Source organism: Rhizoctonia solani, chromosome 14 (genome assembly GCF_016906535.1).
Source record: "Rhizoctonia solani chromosome 14, complete sequence".
In the NCBI taxonomy this organism is placed as follows: Eukaryota; Fungi; Basidiomycota; class Agaricomycetes; order Cantharellales; family Ceratobasidiaceae; genus Rhizoctonia; species Rhizoctonia solani.
This window is the reverse complement of record NC_057383.1, coordinates 299374-320097: the sequence shown is the minus strand read 5'-3', so window position 1 is coordinate 320097 and position 20724 is coordinate 299374. Positions and strand designations below refer to the sequence as shown.

The following is a 20724-nucleotide window of genomic DNA, read 5'->3' as shown; positions in this document are numbered from 1 at the left end:
CTTCAGTGTTCGATCGACCGTAGTTCTGATCTTGGTAAACCACGCTTTGGCAGGCTGGTCGTATATGGGATGCTGGGTTAGACAAGATGTTCAGGCCATGTCTTTCGGTATTCTTTGAAATATTAGGATAGCCCCAAATCTGTTGTTAAAATGCAATCATATTATCAATGAACATCGTCGGCCGGATGCCATCGTAGGAATACGCCTTGATAATCCGCATTTTTGATGTACGTACAAAACCAAGACGACTAGAAAGGAAAAGGTGCAAAAGCTTGACACAAGTCATTGCACTCTTCGTACTTGAGATTACACTCTTCCGTATTGGCTTCAATACTTTCCAAGTAGCATATCAGTAAATTGAAGTATACGACCAAGACAAAGACACTCACTCGCACTGGTTACACCTCCATCCCTCGCGACAAAAATCTTTCATTCCAATATTCCCCAATATACCCTGTGGCCACACTCCATCTTTCGCGCAGCTTATGAGCATTTTGGGGCATGGGTCCCAAAGCGCGGAAGGTTGAACATGATGATGTTGAACACCGGCCGACACTATAGCTTCCCCAACCGTGTTATCGAGCACAGGCTTGGGCGCAAAGATCGAAAGAGCCGGTGCAAGTAATTTGTACACCGCCGGAATGTACATTTCTTGTTTGGGTTCGGTGGAGTCTGGAAAATGTGGCCAAGAACAAGTCACGCCGCTACGAGGTTTCCCCAAAGTAAGCGCCGATGTCACCGATGTAGGGGTGTTGCTGTCACATTTGTTCCCAATCGGGCGCTTATGGCAGACCAAGGGAAGGAAATTCGCATCCGACATCACGCCGATATTGATGACCTAGTGATCCTACCTAGATGACCTAACGGTTTATCGAAACGTGAATTCGACCAAAACGTTTCCTGTCTTCGAATTACCACGTTTTCTGCTGCGCGCAGGATGTCCTCGACTGCCCTTGAACCACCCCTTTCGCTCAGACGGAGGACGAACCAGCTAGAGGCGGCGCACGCCATGTCCAAGTTTAATTTATCCCGACTGCCTTCTCCGCCTGAAGACGGGGATAGCTCTGATGATACTGTTATTCCGACTGGGCGAGAGGGTTACCATTCGAACGCAGACAGTTCCCACAAGCATGCGAGTGGGAGCGGGAGCTCAGTCGGTGGCATGAGCAGCGGAGGAGGAGCAAATAACCAGTTTGCAGGCGGATCTGGGATAGGTACATCATCTGCTTGATGGTCATCCGATTGTCATATTCACCCCATTCTTAGCCGGAGAGTCAAGTCGTCCGTACATCCCTTTCCCTCGCCATGTCCCATCGACACCGGAATCGCTGGCCCAAGGCAAAGACTCGTCGAGCGACTCGGACTCTTCTCAAGATCTGGGATTCAGCGAGACTGCCCACCATATTGCCAATTCCAATACCTGGTCGGATCTTCCTCTTCTCATAACGCTCGTCCCTCCGGCATTCGCGCTCTTCACTGGGGGAGACTATGTCCGTGATGTCCTCTTGACATGTCTTATTGTCTGGTACCTCTACCAACTCATAAAGAGTAAGTCCACGTCGATCGATCAAATCGCTTGCCACAAGAGACGCTGATAACCCATCGACAGTCCCGTGGGACATCTACCTCGCCTCGTTGCCCGTTCATCACAGACAACACGAGGCCGGCCCATCAAGCGCACAGAAAGAACTGCGGACCACTCGGATATTCGCATTATTGCTCTGCGTCATTACGCCCTTTTTGGGCGCAACCCTCCTGCGCCTCAGCGCATCGCTGCTCTACCCCGATTCCCTCTCGTGGTTCTCGACCTCGCTCTTTGTGCTCGCTGCGGGGGTCCGACCATGGAGACACCTCGCGCACCTCGTGCTCACTCGGACCGACGCACTCCACCTCGCCGCCCACCGCCCGTCCGCATTTCGGAGCGCACTGTTGGCGCCCGGCGCCGAAGCCGAGGTCCGCCATCGCGAGAGGGAAAAGGATAGTCGGCGCGTGGCCGAGCTCGAGGGTCAGGTCCGGCAGCTCCAGGGCGAGATGAATATACTCCATGAACGGTTCAAGCGCATGGCCAAGCATGTCCAGACGGCTGATTCGCAGGTTGCGCAGCTTTCGGCTCGGCTAGAAACGTTGGAGCGATATGGGGCGAATGCGTCGGTTTCGGGCGTGGAGCTGGTATGGAAGGGGGCGCGCAAAGTTGTCAAGGGGTTAGTATGTGGGATATTTCCGTTTATGGAAAAGTGGTTTGAAGGCACCCAAGTGGATGTTTCGAGGGGGAGAGGAGGAAAGGGAACGTCGAGGGGCAACAAGGGGAAACGGTCCAGAGGGGTGGTCCATAATCTACCACCCGTGCTCGAAGTCGACGAGGCCAAGGCAGCAAGCGGAGACGCACGGGTTCCGCCGGCACATATTAAACGAGAGCACCCGACCAGTAGTGTTAGTTGGGCCGCAACCGGAGTCGATGTCGCCACTTGGCCGGTGAGAGCGATGAGGGCTATTGCCACAGGTTGGTTCAGAGTCTTGCGTAGCTGATCGCCTATTTTTTGTACGCTATATTTGTTACTTTTCGGTCGTCTCTAAATTGTCGGTAGTTTGCGCTGCTCGAGTTTATGTTGTTTTCGGATTGATGTATTGTATTGCTCAATGGGGCGACAAAATGAAACACTCCTGCATATGAATAACCATAACAAATTTTACTCCTCGTCTTCACTGGCATCGTCTCCTCTCGCACGCTTCAACCCCCTCATCTTCCTCGTCTGCAACTTGCCCAAGTCCTGACGAGCGACATGAATCCTTCCGCGCATATCACCCATATCATCCACCTCGATATTCTTCCTCTTCTTGCCCAACCCGCTCTCAATTTCCTTCTTCTTGATCTTGGGCCTCTTCATTGCCAACGCCCACACCGCCGGATCCGCCTCCTGGTGCCTCCTCAATACCACATCAAGCGACGGACCCATGGGCGTAAGCTCCACCCTCGGAACCCGCACGCCAGACGCCAACAGACGAGTCGTATACGTGCGGATATGAACCACGGGGAGCTCGACCGGTGTTCCCCCCGTCTGGGGTTGAGAGGCCGAGACCGAGGCCGAGGTCGACGAGGCGAGAGATGGGGGAGCAGGGGCGGTGGATACGCATATGATGTGCTCGATACCTGCCAAATGTATCGCGTCTATTTGCGATCCGCCAAACAGATCGAGCAGGAGCGATCGTAGTTGGATGTACCGCGGGTGCGTGTCGAACAGGTCCGATGCAAAGTGGACGAGCGGTCTATGTCCCGGCGTCGATTTAGGTCCCTGTGGCGCACAATTAGTTCAAAAAATTTACTAAATCGAGTGTGAGCAAGACAAAGGTAAAGTAGGTACTCACGGGAAAACTGCTCATGGGCTGGTACCCAACTACACCGAGCTCACACATGTCCAGCACGCTCCCGTCGTACATCCTCACCAGCGTCAGTCCGTCCGGGCGCTTCTTTGTGCTTTGGCCAATGGCAAACATCGCTGCGTCATTTTTGTTTGCCCAAAAGTCGAGCGAGGCCGTATCCTCGAACGGTCGGATCTGGTTCTTTTTGTTGAATGCGATGGCGTGCGGTCGTTTGAGTGCCATCTGCGTGGTATTATAGCACATTGCATTAGAATCACAATTTATGAGTTGCGCACCAAATCTTTCATGGCTCCAGTCACTCTCTCTCCGACATGCGTTCCCTTGACGAAAATCACCGTCTTTTCGTCCTCGATTTCTTTAGGCGCTCGAGCCTCCAGAGCACGCTTGCTGGCCGCATTTTTAGGTTTACTTGGTACGGGGTTAGTGTTTTGTTAGTTTTTGGAGGAGAGGATGTAATAGCCTACATGGTGCGGATCATGGTTATTGGCAAGACCAAATTTTGAATCCAATTGGTCGCCCAAACGTGTGTAAGCAAGATTAGCGGGTACTTTTTATGAATTATGTAATTGACGTTTTCGATCCAAACAAAGCGCACAATAGCCAACTTGCGTATAGCTTGAAAGTTTCTACTTGTTCTTTACTCACGGACGTTACTTCATCTCGAGAAGGCAGGGTGGGCGAAGCTGCAATAGTGGCCCCTCCAATGAGGAAAACGGCGTAAAGACTGAGAATCATTGTTGTCGTCGGTTTCAGAGTATGAAGACTCAAGGAGGGTGAATCTCCTTTTAACTGTTTGCGTCTGAACAACATGGGCTGGTTGTCATTATTGCGTCGAAGGATGGAAAAACGGCGAGAGAGCGTGCAATGCATCAAACTATGTTGTCCAATTTGGCTGTGGCTGTTTAATTGTGTAACGTTCGGGTATATCGTCCGGACTCGCGATGCCAGGCACGCCATAGACGCCTGATCCAAACTGGGTATATATTTCGCTGTCGACGCCCACTTCCCTACTTCACTACCGCCTCCACACTTGACTTGAAAAACATGCACATTCCCAACATTTACCGACTCTTCTTTCCAACACTTTCCATCCTCTCCATCTCCACATTGGTGGGCGGGTCTATCGGTGAATCGAACCGCCAGCCCTTGGCTCGGGCGCCTCAACCCGGTAATATATGCCCCAGAATGACTGTCCGTTGCGTCAAGGATGGTAACTGGCCTGCTGGGATCGTTGGGGATATTGGGCGGAAAGATTTTGCCTCCAGGGTATTGTTTGTAGGCAATGCGAGTAAGGATGACTTTCAATTAATGCAAGTCACTTTCTGACGTATTGTAATTAGTGCTGAAGCCAACACCGAAGAGTGTAATCTCACATTCTCTGAATGTGATAACGCATGCGTAGCTTACGCACCTATCCCCTTGTAATTGGCTCTCGGTGCTGTGACTTGCCACTAATTCTCAGATGTCAATGAGGTGGACTTGTAAATTCTTGATACCACTGCAAGTACGGCAAGCGTCGAGCACTTCTGATTAAGATGGCCCAGGCTCATCAAGTTAATGATCCCCTATGTTTCTGCTACTGTAGTGCTGTATCACCAATGTGTCAATAATTCTATCCTGTTGTTTTCAGCGGAGATGATCTTGAGCTCTTACGCCAGGCCAACATTACTTGATCCAACTCTTAGGCTTACTGAGCCTTGTATGAATAGTTGTGCCCTTTATGCTTGGTAGATTATAGCAGATTGTATTTTGATAGACCACACCACCACTTTGATGGCACAGATCAAATCATGTGGATATGTCGGGATAATGACCTTGGATTGGCTACGCCGGACGCATATGTGAGGCACAACGTCACCTTGTAAAAGTCATATGACCCATGTGGTTTCTCTATTCTTGTTTTATACTGATATTGTGATAAGGTTAAGACTTATGTCAGTTTTTGTTGACAGTCCATTCCTTTTAAATTCATGTCAGATGGACAGCCAACTGACTTTAAGGGGTGCGCAATATTTGTGCGCTACAGCCCTTTCGAAAATGTTGTGGGATTCTATTTTTTACTCAACCAGTTGTTTGGTGACTCTGTTCGCGGGACTTACCGCACCTGAGTTGCTACTCATATGGGTACCTGCTCCACTCGAGTGCCGAGTCTTGTAGTCACTCCAGACGCTTCACAATGCCATCAGCGTGTAACATGACACCCGAGGTGCGTATGTGCATGGTTCACTGGCGCTTGAAGGAGAGGCGGCGTGTCGCTGAATGTGCCGAGCTTTCCGGGCGATTGCAACAAAGGTGGATGTTCGATATATGCATTTGTTCTGTGTGGTTTGTATTCGCGCGTATATGTTGAGCTTCGAACTAAGACAGCTATCTGTGAGCATATAGATAGGGCGGATGTGTTTTGTAGACACGCACCAGTGTGCCATCGAGGAGCACAAATCTATCTGGTACATCAGGGTGGCGACTCACGTGCGGTGCGCTCCCCGGACAAAGTCGCCAAACAACCGGTGGGGTAAAAGATCTAACACTACAACATTTCCGGAAGGGCTGTAATTCTGATTATATTGGGGAGCTACACGGTGCGCTCAGTAGCCCCCACGAGGCTTACCGTGGTAAACACGAGTTATCGGCGGATTGCCGGTTTGAATTTACAATATTACCAAACCACACGAGCGAATTGTGGAGTGCCGTGGTAAATTGCTGATTACATACTGAGATTATATATGGTATACATGCACGACCACAACTGTATTTGGATCTAATACATATCATTCCGAATCTATATATTTTCGCGAATGATCGCCGCAGCATTGGAAATCTCGGGAAGGAGGGGAGTTCCGTACCAGCAACCGACAGCCATTCTGGCTTCAGAGGTCTCAGACGACATATTGTACTGTTAGTGATTGATTGTTAGTCTTCCTGCAGAAAACGCGCATTCAACATCCACTGAAGCAGCTACATGAATATGTATATATATCAGTTTTTGGCTACAAAACAAGCGCATGAATGCGTACCTGGCGCGGTCAAATAATCCAGTGCCATACGAACCAGGCGCGGATTTGAGTCTAGTTTTGTTGACCAGTACGACAAAGGTCCCCCGTAAGGAGCAACGGAATCTACATTGAAGGCCAAATAAGCCTCTATCGAGTCCAAATCAAACGAGTCAAATTGTACAAGCGTTACTACCAGACGCACGGAAATGAACCAAGCAAGATTAGCGGGTACCCCTTATAAATTATGTAAACACCGTTTTTGATTCAAGCAAAGCGCATAATAGCTAACCTAGACAGTTCAAGCTCGTCACCACCTTTTTCTAATAATCCAAGCTTTCTATTTTGTGAATTTCTTACAAGCTACAAATCTTTCAGCGCCCAGTGCAGTATTCATTCACTATGAAATCGACTATTTAAACAATATAACAGCATTCCATGTTCACTAATATCAAAAGCGCCTTAACACCCGCAAACCTATTATCTACATCTTTGCGCTATGAGCCTATGTGGATGTACGGCACCCATCGAGCAAACTCCTTCTCCCCGACCTTCTCACGCAGCCCCGCCACAGCATCGTGCAGTGCCTTTCCCGCTTCCCCGTTCCCCAAATGTCCATCTTGCATCAGCCGTGCATACACCTTATCCGCTACAAACGGCGCATCCTCATCCATCATAGACCACATCGTCCCAATAACACTCGGGTACCCAGCCATCAGCATCCCCGAGGCCAGATGGATAGATTCATCAGGTAGTGTCTGGTCGCCTGCGGCAGTCTGACAGGCAGACAAGAATGCAAGTCCCTTGTTCCGGAATGTCCGCTGGTTGATGGCTGAAAGGTTGAGCGTGCCGCCGTGCAAGTAGAACCCGCTCTTCGTTGGGTCTTTGAGGTTCTGGTGAGCATGGCATGCAAGGTGCACCCAGTCATGCTGTTCCATCGCATCCAGCACAGCCGTAGCCGTCGCTTCGTCCTCCACTAGCTGCGAGTAGCTGGCTTTGCCTCTGGTATGAGACTCGAGACAGGCCAGCTCCCTAGCGGTGCCAGGCAGTGAGCTACAGCCGGGTGTGTTGGTTTGACCGATAGCAAGTACTTTAGTAGCCTGGTTGAGAGATCGAGGAGAAGAGCTAAGGAGAGCGGCGAGAGTTGGGGTATACGATGAGATCGCGTAATCGAACACTCTTGACCGCGGCTGGTCGTAGTCCCCGGCTGCATGTAGCGGTAAGAAGGACATGACGCCGGTGGGACACCAAGTGATATGAGGTAGAGCACCACTCGAATGATCGTTCTATGACGGTAAAGCTTTAGGTAACGCACGCAAAAAGGAGTAACTGGACTAACCGTGTAGCCCAGATGATCAAGTATTGGCCTCACCACATCATGCCACAACGAGGCAAGCACAGGTCCAGCGTCTGGCTCGGTGTCTCCCAGTCGACGAAACTTGATCCTGTACGTGCGCTCCCGGATGCCTTTATCTCGTAGCATCCGCTCTATTTCCGACCGAGCCTTTTGCGCTTTCTGCTGATCAAACTTGGGAAGGCTGAGATGACTGACATGGTTGTGTCCGGGCAAGATGAAAAGGGCGTCACAGTGAGCTTCGTAACAGTTGATGACCACGACAGGCCCGTATCGAGCGGCACGTAAAAGACCATTCCATTTGGTTGGCAGCAGAAAGTTCTCGAATCCGGGATGGTGACGCACATGATCTAGTAGGTTGACGTACTCCGCAGCCAGGCGATGACGATGCTCTGGAATGTAAGTATCCGAACTGGCAAGATGAAGCTGGTTGCTGATGTGCTCTAGCTGGGAGGCAAGGTCGCGGTGAGAAGCTCTTAGGTCATCTAAAGGAGCGCGAAGCATCAGACTCTGGTTCCATATCACACATCGTGCATGCTCCAGCCACTCCATTGCTAGACTGTACTTGAAGAACTGAATGGCAGCAGAAGCAGCTCGTACAGCGAGGTTCTGACCTAGAAAATGCAAATCATGATACCGCTGAGTACTAGTAGAGTCAAGACAGATGTAATGAGGGAGAAGGTCGATCGTTGCTTGAAAGGCTTCGATGGGGCTAAGGTAAGAATGTTTGGAAGCAAGGCTGGCCCACTGGCGGGCATGGCCGAATACTACGCGTGGAGTTCCATTAAGAAGCTGGGTGGACTTGCGAAAGAACCCAATAGATGCAGCAAGGTAAGAGTAATCATAGGTGTGTTGGTACCGGAGATGTGAAAGACCGGCCCAATGGAAGTGGCGTTTGGATAAATCGGGGTGGCCGAGAGGGGTGAGCTCAAGTGCATGAGTGCTGAACTCGATTGCCTTTGATAGGTCCACCGGGTCACCCATGAGTTCATATCGATCAGTATAAGACACCCCTAGATTAGCATACCGGTTTGCCAAGGCTGAATGGTCATTGGGGGTGAGGTCCAACGCACGAGTACTGGATTCGATAGCCTTAATGAGATCTGCCGTGTCTCCAACGCGTTTATAACGATCCCGATATGACGTTCCCAGGCTTTGATGCAAGTCTGGCAATTTTGGATGGTCATCAGGAATTAGATCCAGTGCACGAGTGAAGCATTCGATTGCCTTCGAAAGCTCCTCCAGCTTGCCTGTGCGTCGCTGCCTTTCGCCGTATGAGATCCCTAGATTGGCGTGTCGGCCCGGCAAGCTAGGGTGGCCTTCAGGAGTGAGGTCAATTGCGCGAGTATCGCATTCAATTGCGAGCGCCAGGTCCAACAAGTCGCCCATGCGTCTGTACCGATCTCTGCATAACGTCCCCAAGTCGGCATACCGTTCTGGCAAGTCTGAATGACCTTCAGGAGTAAGAACGCGTGCGCGGGCGGCGCATTCGATTGCTTTGACCAGATCCGCCAGGTCGCCTATGCGCTGATATCGATCGGCGTATGACATGCCCAGATTGGCATACCGGCTAGGCAAGGATGGATGGCCTTCAGGAGTGAGTTCGAGTGCACGACTGTTGTGTTTGGTTGCCTTGACTAGATCCACGATCTCGCCCATGCGTTTATATCGATCGGTGTATGATATGCCTAGATTGGCATGTCGGCTAGGCAAGGATGAATGGTCATCGGGAGTGAGCTCGAGTGCGCGATCGTTGTGTTCAATCGCTTTTGCCAGACTCTCAAGATCGCCCATGCGTTTATATCGATCAGTATATGATATACCCAGATTGGCGTGCCGACTAGGCAAGGATGGGTGGTCATCAGGAGTGAGCTCGAGTGCACGATTGTTGTGTTCAATCGCTTTTGCCAGGCTCTCAAGATCGCCCATGCGTTTGTATCGTTCGTTGTACGACACCCCTAGACCGGTATGCCGGTCTCGTAAGCCTGGATGGCCATCAGGAGTGAGTTCAAGTGCACGTATCTCGCATTTGATTGCCTTTGATAAGTCTGCCATCTCGCCCGTTCGTTTATATAGATCGGTGTATGATATCCCTAGATTCCCATGTCGACGTGATAAGTCTGGGTGATTTTTAGGAGTGAGGTCGAGTGCACGAATGAAGCATTCAATCGCCTTGACCAGATCCTCCATCTCTCCCATGCGTTGATATCGATCCCGGTATGACGCCCCCAGACCAGTATGCTGGTCCGCCAGGTTTGGATGGCCCTCGGGCGTGAGATCGAGCGCACGGGTGAAGCATTCGATTGTCTTCGCTAGGTCTGCTAGGTCACCGAGGCGTTGATATCGATTCCCGTATGACACCCCCAGATTAGCATGCCGGATTGGCAAGCGTGGGTGGCCCTCAGGAGTGAGGCTCAGTGCATGAGTGTTGTATTCAAGAGCCCTGACCAGGTCTGCCAGGTCTCCCGTACGTTGATATTGATCGGTGTATGACACTCCTAGACTGGTATGTCGGTCTGGCAAGGATGGATGGCCGTCAGGAGTAAGTTCGAGTGCCCGAGTTTTGCATTCGATGGCCTTGGCCAGGTCCGACACGTCGCCCATACGCCGGTATCGATCGGTATATGGCACTCCTAGACTGGCATGTCGGTCTGCCAAGGATGGGTGGCCATCAGGAGTGAGCTCGAGTGCACGCGTGTAGCATTCAATTGCCTTAGATAGGTCTGTAGGGTCGCCCACGCATTTATATCGATCCATGTATGAAACTCCCAGATTAGTATGCCGGTCTGGTAAGCCTGGATGGTCATAAGTGGTTAGTTCTAGCGCGCAAATGTTACATTCGATGGCCTTGGTTAGGTCCGCCGGGTTCTTCATGCGTTTGTATCGTTCCTTGTATGACGCACCCAGATTGGTATGCCGAGTTGGCAAGTCAGGGTGGCCGTCAGGAGTGAGTTCGAGCGCACGAGTGAAGCATTCGAATGTTTTCTCTAAGTCCCCCAGGTTTCCCATGCGTTTATAGCGATTACCGTATGATACCCCCAGAGTTTCATGCCGTTGGGGCAAGGATGGATGCTTATCAGGAGTGAGCTGGGTTGCGCGCGTATTGTATTCGATTGCCTTTGTGATATCCGCCAGCTTACCCGTGAATTCATAAAGGTCGGTATATGAAGTACCTAGGCAGACATGCCAGTCTGGTAATTCGGGATGGCCGTTAGAAATGAGTTTGATTGCACGAGTGAAGTAGTCGATTGCCTTGGCTAGGTCCGCCAGGTCGTCCAGGTGCTTATACCGATCTCTAAGTGACAACCCCAGATTGAAAAGCCGGTCTGGCAAGTCTGAGTGGCCATCAGGGGTAAGCTGGAGTGCACGAGTCTTGCACTCGATTGCCTTGACTAGGTCTACCAAGTCGTGTATGTGTTTGTATCGGTCCCTGTATGATACCCCCAAACTCGTGCATCTCTCTGGCAGATCCAGACCTTCGGCTGTAGTTAGATCCAATGCCTTGCTGTGATACTTGATGGCCTTTGAGATGTCGTCCAGGTTTTTCAATCTTCGATATCTGAGCTGATATAGGGTCCCTATGATGGATAATTGTTCGTGTCCTGTTGCTTGGCAGATCAGCTGGCAAACAGAGCTCTCTGTGAGTACTTTTGTTCATACCCATATTATTCATTGGTGAATCAGGAGCTGAATCCAATTGTCTCAACAAAATATCGCCCTTTGTATGCTCGACTTCATCTGGAGTGTTTATAACTTCGTCTCGTAGTTTTCCCTGTGGATCCTTGATTACACACAGTACAAATGAAGGCGATCGATACACCTTACAATGCTGCTAGCGCTGAGAACCCCTTTACTGCTGGCCATCGGGTCTTTATGATGCGAGGATGAAAAAGGCCGTTTGCCCTGATTTTTGGGAGTCAAACGGTCGGATAAGGTTAATTCTTCTCTCCTACCAAGCTCCGATGAGCATGTGATTTGCTAGGTTGAAAGCGTCGGAGTTATGTACTAAAATGGTCGGTGCTGCCACGTAGGCTCAATACTACAACTGGTTGCATATTGGTATCAATAGACCACCACACAGCAAAACCTTTAGGGTCCGCGTTAGGGTCGCAATGATGATTGTCTACAGTAGCCCAAAAACGTATTGCACACGTGATTCCCCCCCTCGATGCCTGCCCTCTATGGTGCCCCCCCCCCGGTGATCTATGCTCGACTTGTACATATATGTTTTCCCCCGTTGAGTGCGCGTGCTGCGCATGATGTCTGCTCCTCCCTCTTCTCTGCTCTCTTACCCTGTTCCCACCCCGCCCGCATTAGTTTGTGCTCGCAGAGCTCTGGTTCTGTCAGGCCCTCTTTATGTCGTGTAGTCTCACCCGCTCTGTGTGTTCCCCTCCCGTTCTCAGCTCCCATCCCCTCTGTCTGCTGCTTTGTATGTAGCCTCGCTCTATCTGAGCCTCGGTGTCCGACCATGCGTTCGGGTCCGAGTAATAAATTGTATCAAAAAAAAAGTATTGCACACGTGACCAATTTCACAGTGCAAGCCCTCCAGCTTGTAATTGCGTGCCTGTATCCCTTAGCTCACTTAGTAAGTTACAGTTGAAATATCCTCTCAAATTTATATAAAAAGAATGGCAGAGAAATATAAATATTTGATAGACATAGAGCACAAATATTCCCTGAGTGGCAGTGCATTTCTTTTTTGGGAATGTTTGCCATTGAGTGATTGCAATAAAAGCACACAGAAACAGTTAAATAGAATAATGAGATTATAAAATACAACTAGTAGCTTGTGTTACCATTCTTCCTCTCAAACAATTCATCTACTCTGCAAGGCATAGAAGCTGTTGTAGACACAACCAATACCAGGGAATTTATTCCTATTTTCTCAAATTTAAACAAAGACAAACGGACTACCTTTTCGATCACGTGACCTCGGCGCTTATATCATACGCTAAGCGCCAAGCCACGTCCCCACCTGCGCTTACTCATCACACATAGCCACCTCCACCTATGACGTCATCATGACATGTCAGTGACACGTATGCATGAGTAAGGCCAACTGCAGAGCGGGGTTCTTATTTGATACAGTATTGCATATAATGTATTTGTAATTAGTTCATCCATAGAATATATAAGGAGGCCAACCAACCATGGTAACACCCAGGTCAATTACCTCTTGTTGCATCACACACTGTACAAGGGCCTTACAGCCTAGTAAGAACTACTTAGATACACACCTTAAGCGTCAACTCCACTGTACATACGTAGTTAGCCATTGCCCTTACGGCCTTGGTCATCATTGTTTAGTAGCTAGATGTTGTAGGGCAGTCCATCACCGCCTTAAGCGGTTCCCTGTAATAGTCACACGGCCACAAGCGCCCGCGTGTTATAACCTCCTTAACTATACCATCAGAATCGCCCGAATTTTCTATTATTTTTAGTATTTTTTACGGACTCTTTATCTTTACTTTTTTGATCACATGATCTCGGCGCTTATTATGCCAAGATGCCGCGCCAAGATGCCGTGCCAAGGGCGCTTAGGAGAAATCCACGCTTCTGCGCAGCCCGCAGCATGCTTCTCATTTGTCCTCTGTACTTCTTTCCCTCACACGCACAGACCATGTAGATAGTATGCTTTGTCTATATATACAGCAGGGAAATCGCTTGGAGACCCCAAGTCGATTTTACCTTGTCTCATACCATTGAGGAGGAACATCCCCAGCCAGCTAAGTAGCCGGCCCCCAGTAGTTCAGAAGTTAACCCCGCTTATTACACTCACCACACCTCCTGGGCTAAGCCCCCTTTGCCAGTAGATAGTAGAACGTTGCCTTACGCAACCAGAAGTATAGCCTTAGATACAGTAGATTAGATAAGCAGTGTTGTAGTAGTTACGGCCTTAAGCGCCCGCCACTAGCAAGTACCCACATTACAGTGGTGTACAACATTGTAAAATCAACTTGTGTAGGCTTGATTGACAACAAGAAGCGCCCCTGTACTAGCACGAGGGAAAATATCTGAACGGACTCCCCTTTTGACTAGAATAATCAAAAAGTTGTTGGTCCCAGATAGTACCAAATTGCTACAAGGCAGACGGTGTCTAATCGCCCGCATATCACAAGTTTCGCCGGAACTCTGCAAGTAGCGCTCCTAGACAGCTGAAATACCCGCTTGCAAAAAACCCGCTCATATCACGATTGCTAGATCTGTTGATTTGCTGTAGGGATTGTTCAACGCTAGGTACTTGACGCAAGGAGTTAGCAAATAACACCTTGCATAAAAACCGCTCATAAGTCCTGCATCAGGCACCTACTCCCCACGCCGTCTCAGAAATTCCATCCACACGCTCTGGCGTCCCTCACCCCTACTCCCGTCCTCTCAGTTGATCCAGTCAACGTTCCGTGGCAACCCACTCCCAACCACCCTCTCGCGGCCCATCACCCCCTCCGCAACACTTGCCTGGAATGGAACCGGAGCCGACCCTTGCCTCTCTCTTTGAGGCTATCAAAACCCTCACCAGCCAAGTTGGGTCCTTGCAGGCCCAAATCCACTCTCAAGGCCAACAGCTCTCTGAGCTCAAAGCCATATGCAAGGAGACCAACAACCTTGTTGGCAACAAGGACCAGGGCGGAGCCCAAGCCAAGCCTGGCCCATCGACTGGGCCTGTTACCCCTCCTACCCACTCAGGGGGGAAGCACACACTCCAGGCACGGTTAGGCCTGGGCTCAAGGCCCCTTTCAGGCCATCAAGAGGAACAGGGTTCGATTCAGAGGAAGAAGAGGAGCCCAGACGCCCCAAAAAAGAGCCTTGCAGCACGCCTAGGAGCCTCAGCTCCCTTACCCCCTTTGACACGGGGTCCAGCGTGAAGCGCCCCAAGATGGACCTCCCAGATCCTTACAAGGGAGAAGTCAGGGGCCAAAAAGCCACCCAATGGCTGGATAGGATGATGCTCTGGGTAGCCCTCCATCGTGATCAATTTGACGAGGAGGAACAGATGGTTGTGTGGATCCTATACCACATGACAGACAAAGCTGCCGACTGGGCACTCCCCATCATTGGGACAATCATCAAGGGCAAGGGAAATCCCCCTACCACCATAACGGCCTTAACCGCCAAATTTAAGGAAGCCTTTGCAGATCCCGATGCCAAGAGGGCTGCCGCCAGAAAGATTGCCGCGCTAACTCAGACCACAACCACGGCTGAGTATGTCACCAAATTCCGCAATCTCATGGCGGAACTTGATTGGAACAAGGAGGCCTATATTGCCCAATTCACGCGCGGCCTTCACTGGAAGGTCAAGGAACTGCTGTCTACCAAGGATAGCATCCCGGACAACCTTGAAGCCATCTTTGCAGCGGCCATTAAAATTGACAATATCCGCCGCAAAAATGAGGAGAATCGCCCTAAAAAGGCACCAGCCAAGTCCCCGGCCACCGTGGCCACCTCCACTACCACCACCAGGGTCCGCCTATCCGAGGACCCCAATTATGTCACTCCGGAGGAACGGGATTGTTGCCGCGCATCAGGACTTTGCGTCAAGTGCGGTCAAAAGGGCCACGGGATCAAACAGTGCCCCAACGGCTGGAAAGCCACGATTAAGGAGGTTGCCAAGGTGGCAGAAGAAGAGGGTTTGGGAAAAGATTGAAGTCGAGGACTGCTGCCAAGCCCCTGACTAACAAGGACAATATAGATAGAATCAAATTTGTAAATCTAGGACTAGATTCAAATAAAAAACCACTGCTCTTCATCGATCTATATGTCCAGAACTTCCCGGCAGAACCTTTGAAAACACTAATAGACTCAGGAGCCACGTTGAACTTCATTTCCCCCTTGATTGTGGAAAAATACAAAATCCCAAAAACCCAACTCAAAAATCCACGAGTTGTGAGAATGTTAGATGGTACCATTTCCCAGACTGGTTGCATTTGGCACCAGGTCCACATCACAGTTTCAGCCAATGGTCACACCCACTCCATACCTTTTCTTGTTTGCCCCATTGGCAACACCCCGGCAATCCTTGGCATGACTTGGTTAACGGCAGAAGCTCCCCTTATTGACTGGCAGCAGGGACTAATCACCTTCCCTGAACAAGCACAGATTGCCTCCAAGGAAGAAGCGGACCCAGATCCTTTAGCAGACCTTCCCCCTCAGTACCATGAGTTTGCTAAAGTATTTGGCAAAGAAGAATTTAAGGTCCTACCCCCTCACAGGGAATACAATATTGCAATAGACCTTGTTCCTGATGCCAAACTTTCCCCAGGGCCAATTTACGGAATGACCGACGCAGAATCAAGAGCGCTGAAGCAGCACATTGATGAAGAACTGGCCACGGGCAAAATCCGTCCTAGTACCTCCTCTGCCGGTGCTCCAGTAATGTTTGTCAAAAAGGCCAACGGTTCCCTCAGGCTGGTTGTTGATTACAGGAAGTTGAATGACGTTACCCATAAGAACGTATATCCCTTACCAAGGCAGGACGACCTCATGGCTAAACTTAGGCATGCCAAGGTCTTCACGAAATTGGACTTACGCTGGGGATATAATAACGTTCAGATCAAAGAAGGTGACGAATGGAAGACAGCTTTTAGGACTAAATACGGCCTATTCAAGTACCTAGTGATGCCCTTTGGTCTTACCAATGCCCCCGCAGCGTTCCAACACTTCATGAACGATCTGTTTAGGGACCTCATCAACGTCACTGTGGTTATCTACTTGGATGACATCCTGATCTTCTTGGAAGACCCCAAGGACCACCCAACCCATGTCAGGGAGGTCCTATCACGGCTATTGAGGAATCAGCTGTTCTGTAAACTCTCTAAGTGCCACTTCCATGTTACAACAGTAGATTACCTTGGCATCATCATTTCCCCAGCTGGGTTCTCAATGGACCAAAAGAAGATCGAGGCCGTCACTTCCTGGCCCACGCCCAAAACTGTTAAACAGGTCCAAGCCTTCCTAGGGTTTGTCAACTACCTTAGGCGCTTCATTCCCAATTTCAGCTTGGTTGCCCGTCCCCTCCACAACCTCACAAAAAAGGAAACCCCATGGTTGTGGGAAATCCAAGAAGAGGAAGCGTTTCAGGAGTTGAAATCTCTGGTTACTAAGTCCCCGGTCCTTATCCACTCCAAACCTGACCAACCGTATTACCTGGAAACCGATGCGTCAGGAGTAGCTATGGGAGCCATCCTAAGCCAACAAGGGGAGGATAACCGCCTTCACCCAATTGCTTACATGTCCAAGTCCTTCTCCGGTGCAGAAGCTAATTATGACACCCACAATAAGGAGCTCCTGGCTATTATTAAGGCACTGGAGGAATGGAGGATATTCCTGGAGGCAACGGATAAACCAGTACAGGTGTTCACAGACCATCGGAACTTAGAATACTGGATGCAGGCAAGGACATTCAACCGGCAACACGCAAGATGGCGCATATTCCTGAGCGACTTCAATTTCAAAATCCACTACCAACCAGGGAAACAGTTGGGAAAGCCAGACGCATTGTCCAGACAAGCAGACTATGTTGACAACCCCTCGGAACCAGAAGTCATGCTCCCAGCAGAAGTCTTTGCAAACACATCTCAGGAAGAACTGGAGATTGTCACAGAAGTACGCGCCAAACTAAGGGAAGATCCCTCCCTGGACCCCATCATCCAGTTCCTGACCAAGGATGCTGACAAGGCTCCCCCATCAATAAGGAAGGCGTACAAAGATTACGACTGGGAAGAGGACCTCCTCTGGTACCGGGGAAAATTGGTAATTCCAGACAATGAACCCCTGAAGGACAAACTCCTCAGAGAATTCCACGACTCCCCCCTAGCAGGACATCCAGGTCAGCAAAGAACCCTTGAACTCCTAAGTCGTAACTACTGGTGGCCTGGCATGAAGTCTACCACCAAGGAATGGGTAGAATGTTGTCCTATCTGCCAAGCCAACCGACGCGCTCATGCCCCTGTCATTGCCCTTAAACCCCTAGAAGTCCCCCCTTATCCGTTCCACACCATCTCTTATGACTTCATTACAGGGTTTCTGTCCTGGACGTCTGTAAGGACGTCGAGGAGGTGGGCGCTTGCGGCCGGGGGTAACTAAGTAAGTGTCGCTTAAGGCAACAAGCAAGCTACCTACGACAACGACCAACTATACTACGGTGACAAAGCCTGTAAGGGCAATGACGAGCTATCTAAGTACAGTGATGAAGCCGCTTAAGGCAACGTGGAACTGAGTAGACTAAGTAGTTACTGGACTTAAAGTCCTTGTACAAACAGGAGATGCGACAGGAGGTAATTGACCTGGGTGTTACCATGGTCGGTTGGCCTCCTTATATATTCTACAGAGTGACTAATTACAAATACATCATATCAAATATATAATCAAATAAGAACCCCGCTCCGCAGTCGGCCTTACTCATGCATACGTGTCACTGACGTGTCATGGTGATGTCATCAGGTGGAGGTGGCTACGTATGCTGAGGTAAGCGCGGAAGGGGACGTGGCTCGGCGCTTAGCGTGTGATATAAGCGCCGAGGTCACGTGATCGAAAATGTTGTCCGTTTGCCTTCATTTAAATTTGAGAAAATGGGAATAAATTCCCTGGTATCGAGTGTGTCTACGACAGTTTCCCAAGTCCCAAGGTCACGACGCTATACTGGTGGTAATAGACTCCTTTTCCAAATTTGGCCATTTCATTCCCACTTCCAAGAAGGTCACAGCAAGGGGTCTGGCGGATCTATTCATTACCCACGTCTGGAAACTCCATGGGCTACCTGTCAAAACAGTCTTGGATAGAGGAACTACCTTCACGGGGAAATTCCTAAGGGCACTTTACCAGCAACTTGGAGTGAAACCAGCATTCTCTTTGGCTTATCACCCAGAGTCAGATGGGCAAACAGAAAGAGTCAACCAGTTCATCGAATTTTACCTACGCTCCTACGTAGCAGCCAATCATTCTGATTGGGCAGCTTGGTTACCTTTGGCAGAATATGCGTACAATAATGCCAAACACGCAGCAACAGGAAAAACACCCTTTGAACTGGTCTACGGACGAAGCCCAGTGATGAACCCTTCCAACATCCCAGCCAACATACCAGAGGCAGATGATGTAGCAGACACACTAGCCCGGGAATGGAAGGAAGCCAAGTCAGCCCTCAGATTAAGCAAAGAACGGATGACCAGGAACCAAGGAACAGTACCGGAGTACTCGATAGGAGAGAAAGTCTGGCTGGATGGAAAAAACGTAGAACTCAGGACCAATTCAAACAAGTTGGACCCCAAACGTCTTGGTCCCTTCAAGATCCTTGAGAAAATCTCCAGCCACGCCTACCGCCTAGAACTCCCAGAAACTCTAAAAATCCATGACGTCTTCTATGTTGGGTTGCTATCGAAGAGCCACAAGTCACCAAGTCAACCATTTCCGGAACAACCTCCCCCTGAAACAATAGAAGGAGAGGAGGAGTATGAAGTTGAACAGATCATTGACTCAAAACATCAACGGGGAAAGTGGTTCTACCTGATAAAATGGAAAGGTTACGGTCCAGAAGACAATTCATGGGAACCCAAGGAAGTCCTGGAGCATAGTCAAGAGGAGATCCAACGCTTCAACAAGTCACGCCTGAAAAAGGCTTGTGACTCCGCCAAGAGCCTTTAAGGGGGGGGCAATGTTATAACCTCCTTATCTATACCATCAGAATCGCCCAAATTTTCTATTATTTTTAGTATTTTTTACGGACTCTTTATCTTTACTTTTTTGATCACGTGATCTCGGCGCTTATTATGCCGAGATGCCGCGCCAAGATGCCGTGCCAAGGGCGCTTAGGAGAAATCCACGCTTCTGCGCAGCCCGCAGCACGCTTCTCATTTGTCCTCTGTACTTCTTTCCCTCACACGCACAGACCATGTAGATAGTATGCTTTGTCTATATATACAGCAGGGAAATTGCTTGGAGACCCCAAGTCAATTTTACCTTGTCTCATACCATTGAGGAGGAACATCCCCAGCCAGCTAAGTAGCCGGCCCCCAGTAGTTCAGAAGTTAACCCCGCTTATTACACTCACCACACCTCCTGGGCTAAGCCCCCTTTGCCAGTAGATAGTAGAATGTTGCCTTACGCAACCAGAAGTATAGCCTTAGATACAGTAGATTAGATAAGCAGTGTTGTAGTAGTTACGGCCTTAAGCGCCCGCCACTAGCAAGTACCCACATTACAGTGGTGTACGACACCGCGCCCTTGACGTCCTTACAGACATCTAGGACAGAAGCATATAAGGCTTCAATAATGTCCTTGTTAAACTTATCCCACTCCTCCTTCACTGCTACCCATAATTCTGCAAGGTCCCATGGTAGAATTGCCTGTTGCCTCACATTATGATCCAATAGAGCCAATATGTTCTTGATTGGGTTCATATCAGGTGTTGTAACCCTACTGTAAGGTTGGTTACTTGCTAGTGCAGTGTTGTAACCACACTGTAAGGTGGGTCACACACTAGTGGCAGGTGCTTAGGCCCATACTAAACAGGACATGTGACTAACTAAGGCTATACTATTGTTGCTACTACTACCTAAGTTGCTTAAGGAAACAATTAACTAACTACTGACAGTGTGGAGGTGCCTTAGGATGGTCAGGAGTGATAAGTCAATCAAGTAGGAGGTGAGTGCAATACTTCTGAAGATGCAGCTACTTAGCTGGCTACTGGAACCTGTCTGTGATGAAAGACAATGTAAAATCAACTTGGGGTCTCCAAGCAATTTTCCTGCTGTTTATATAAAGAGGAGAACTAACTACATGTGGTCTGTGTGTGTGTGAAAAGAAGACTACATGTGAAAAAGAAGCATGGATTTCTCCTAAGCGCCCTTGGCACAGCATCTTGGTACAGCATCTTGGCATAATAAGCGCCAAGATCATGTGATCAAAAAACAAAAGATATTGAGTCCATAAGAAATAGTAAAAATATTAGAAAAATTGTCCAAATCCAATGGTATAATTCAAGAAGGTGTAACATGCAGGCACTTATGGCCA

General features: G+C 49.5%; 4 protein-coding genes across 4 annotated transcripts; 2 read left to right on the top strand and 2 right to left on the bottom strand.

The window, feature by feature from the left end:
* Positions 1-937: 937 nt before the first annotated feature.
* RhiXN_10744 (bZIP transcription factor) lies at positions 938-2526 on the top strand (the record flags this gene model as incomplete). The annotated part of the gene is made up of 3 exons (XM_043330560.1): positions 938-1214; positions 1267-1548; positions 1610-2526. 3 exons carry the CDS (start codon positions 938-940, stop codon positions 2524-2526), a joined length of 1476 nt encoding a protein of 491 aa, XP_043185905.1.
* A 161-nt stretch (positions 2527-2687) lies between these two features.
* On the bottom strand, positions 2688-3856 carry RhiXN_10743 (Brix domain protein; the record flags this gene model as incomplete). Its single annotated transcript, XM_043330559.1, has 4 exons — positions 2688-3290; positions 3364-3600; positions 3654-3786; positions 3843-3856. 4 exons carry the CDS (start codon positions 3854-3856, stop codon positions 2688-2690), a joined length of 987 nt encoding a protein of 328 aa, XP_043185904.1.
* Positions 3857-6865: 3009 nt separating this feature from the next.
* On the bottom strand, positions 6866-11586 carry RhiXN_10742 (CHAT domain protein; the record flags this gene model as incomplete). Its single annotated transcript, XM_043330558.1, has 4 exons — positions 6866-7654; positions 7708-11324; positions 11383-11494; positions 11548-11586. 4 exons carry the CDS (start codon positions 11584-11586, stop codon positions 6866-6868), a joined length of 4557 nt encoding a protein of 1518 aa, XP_043185903.1.
* Positions 11587-14183: 2597 nt separating this feature from the next.
* Positions 14184-19356, top strand: RhiXN_10741 (Retrotransposable element Tf2 protein; the record flags this gene model as incomplete). The annotated part of the gene is made up of 4 exons (XM_043330557.1): positions 14184-14581; positions 14632-15347; positions 15410-17757; positions 18328-19356. The coding sequence occupies 4 exons, from the start codon at positions 14184-14186 to the stop codon at positions 19354-19356; spliced, it is 4491 nt and encodes a 1496-aa protein (XP_043185902.1).
* Positions 19357-20724: the final 1368 nt, after the last annotated feature.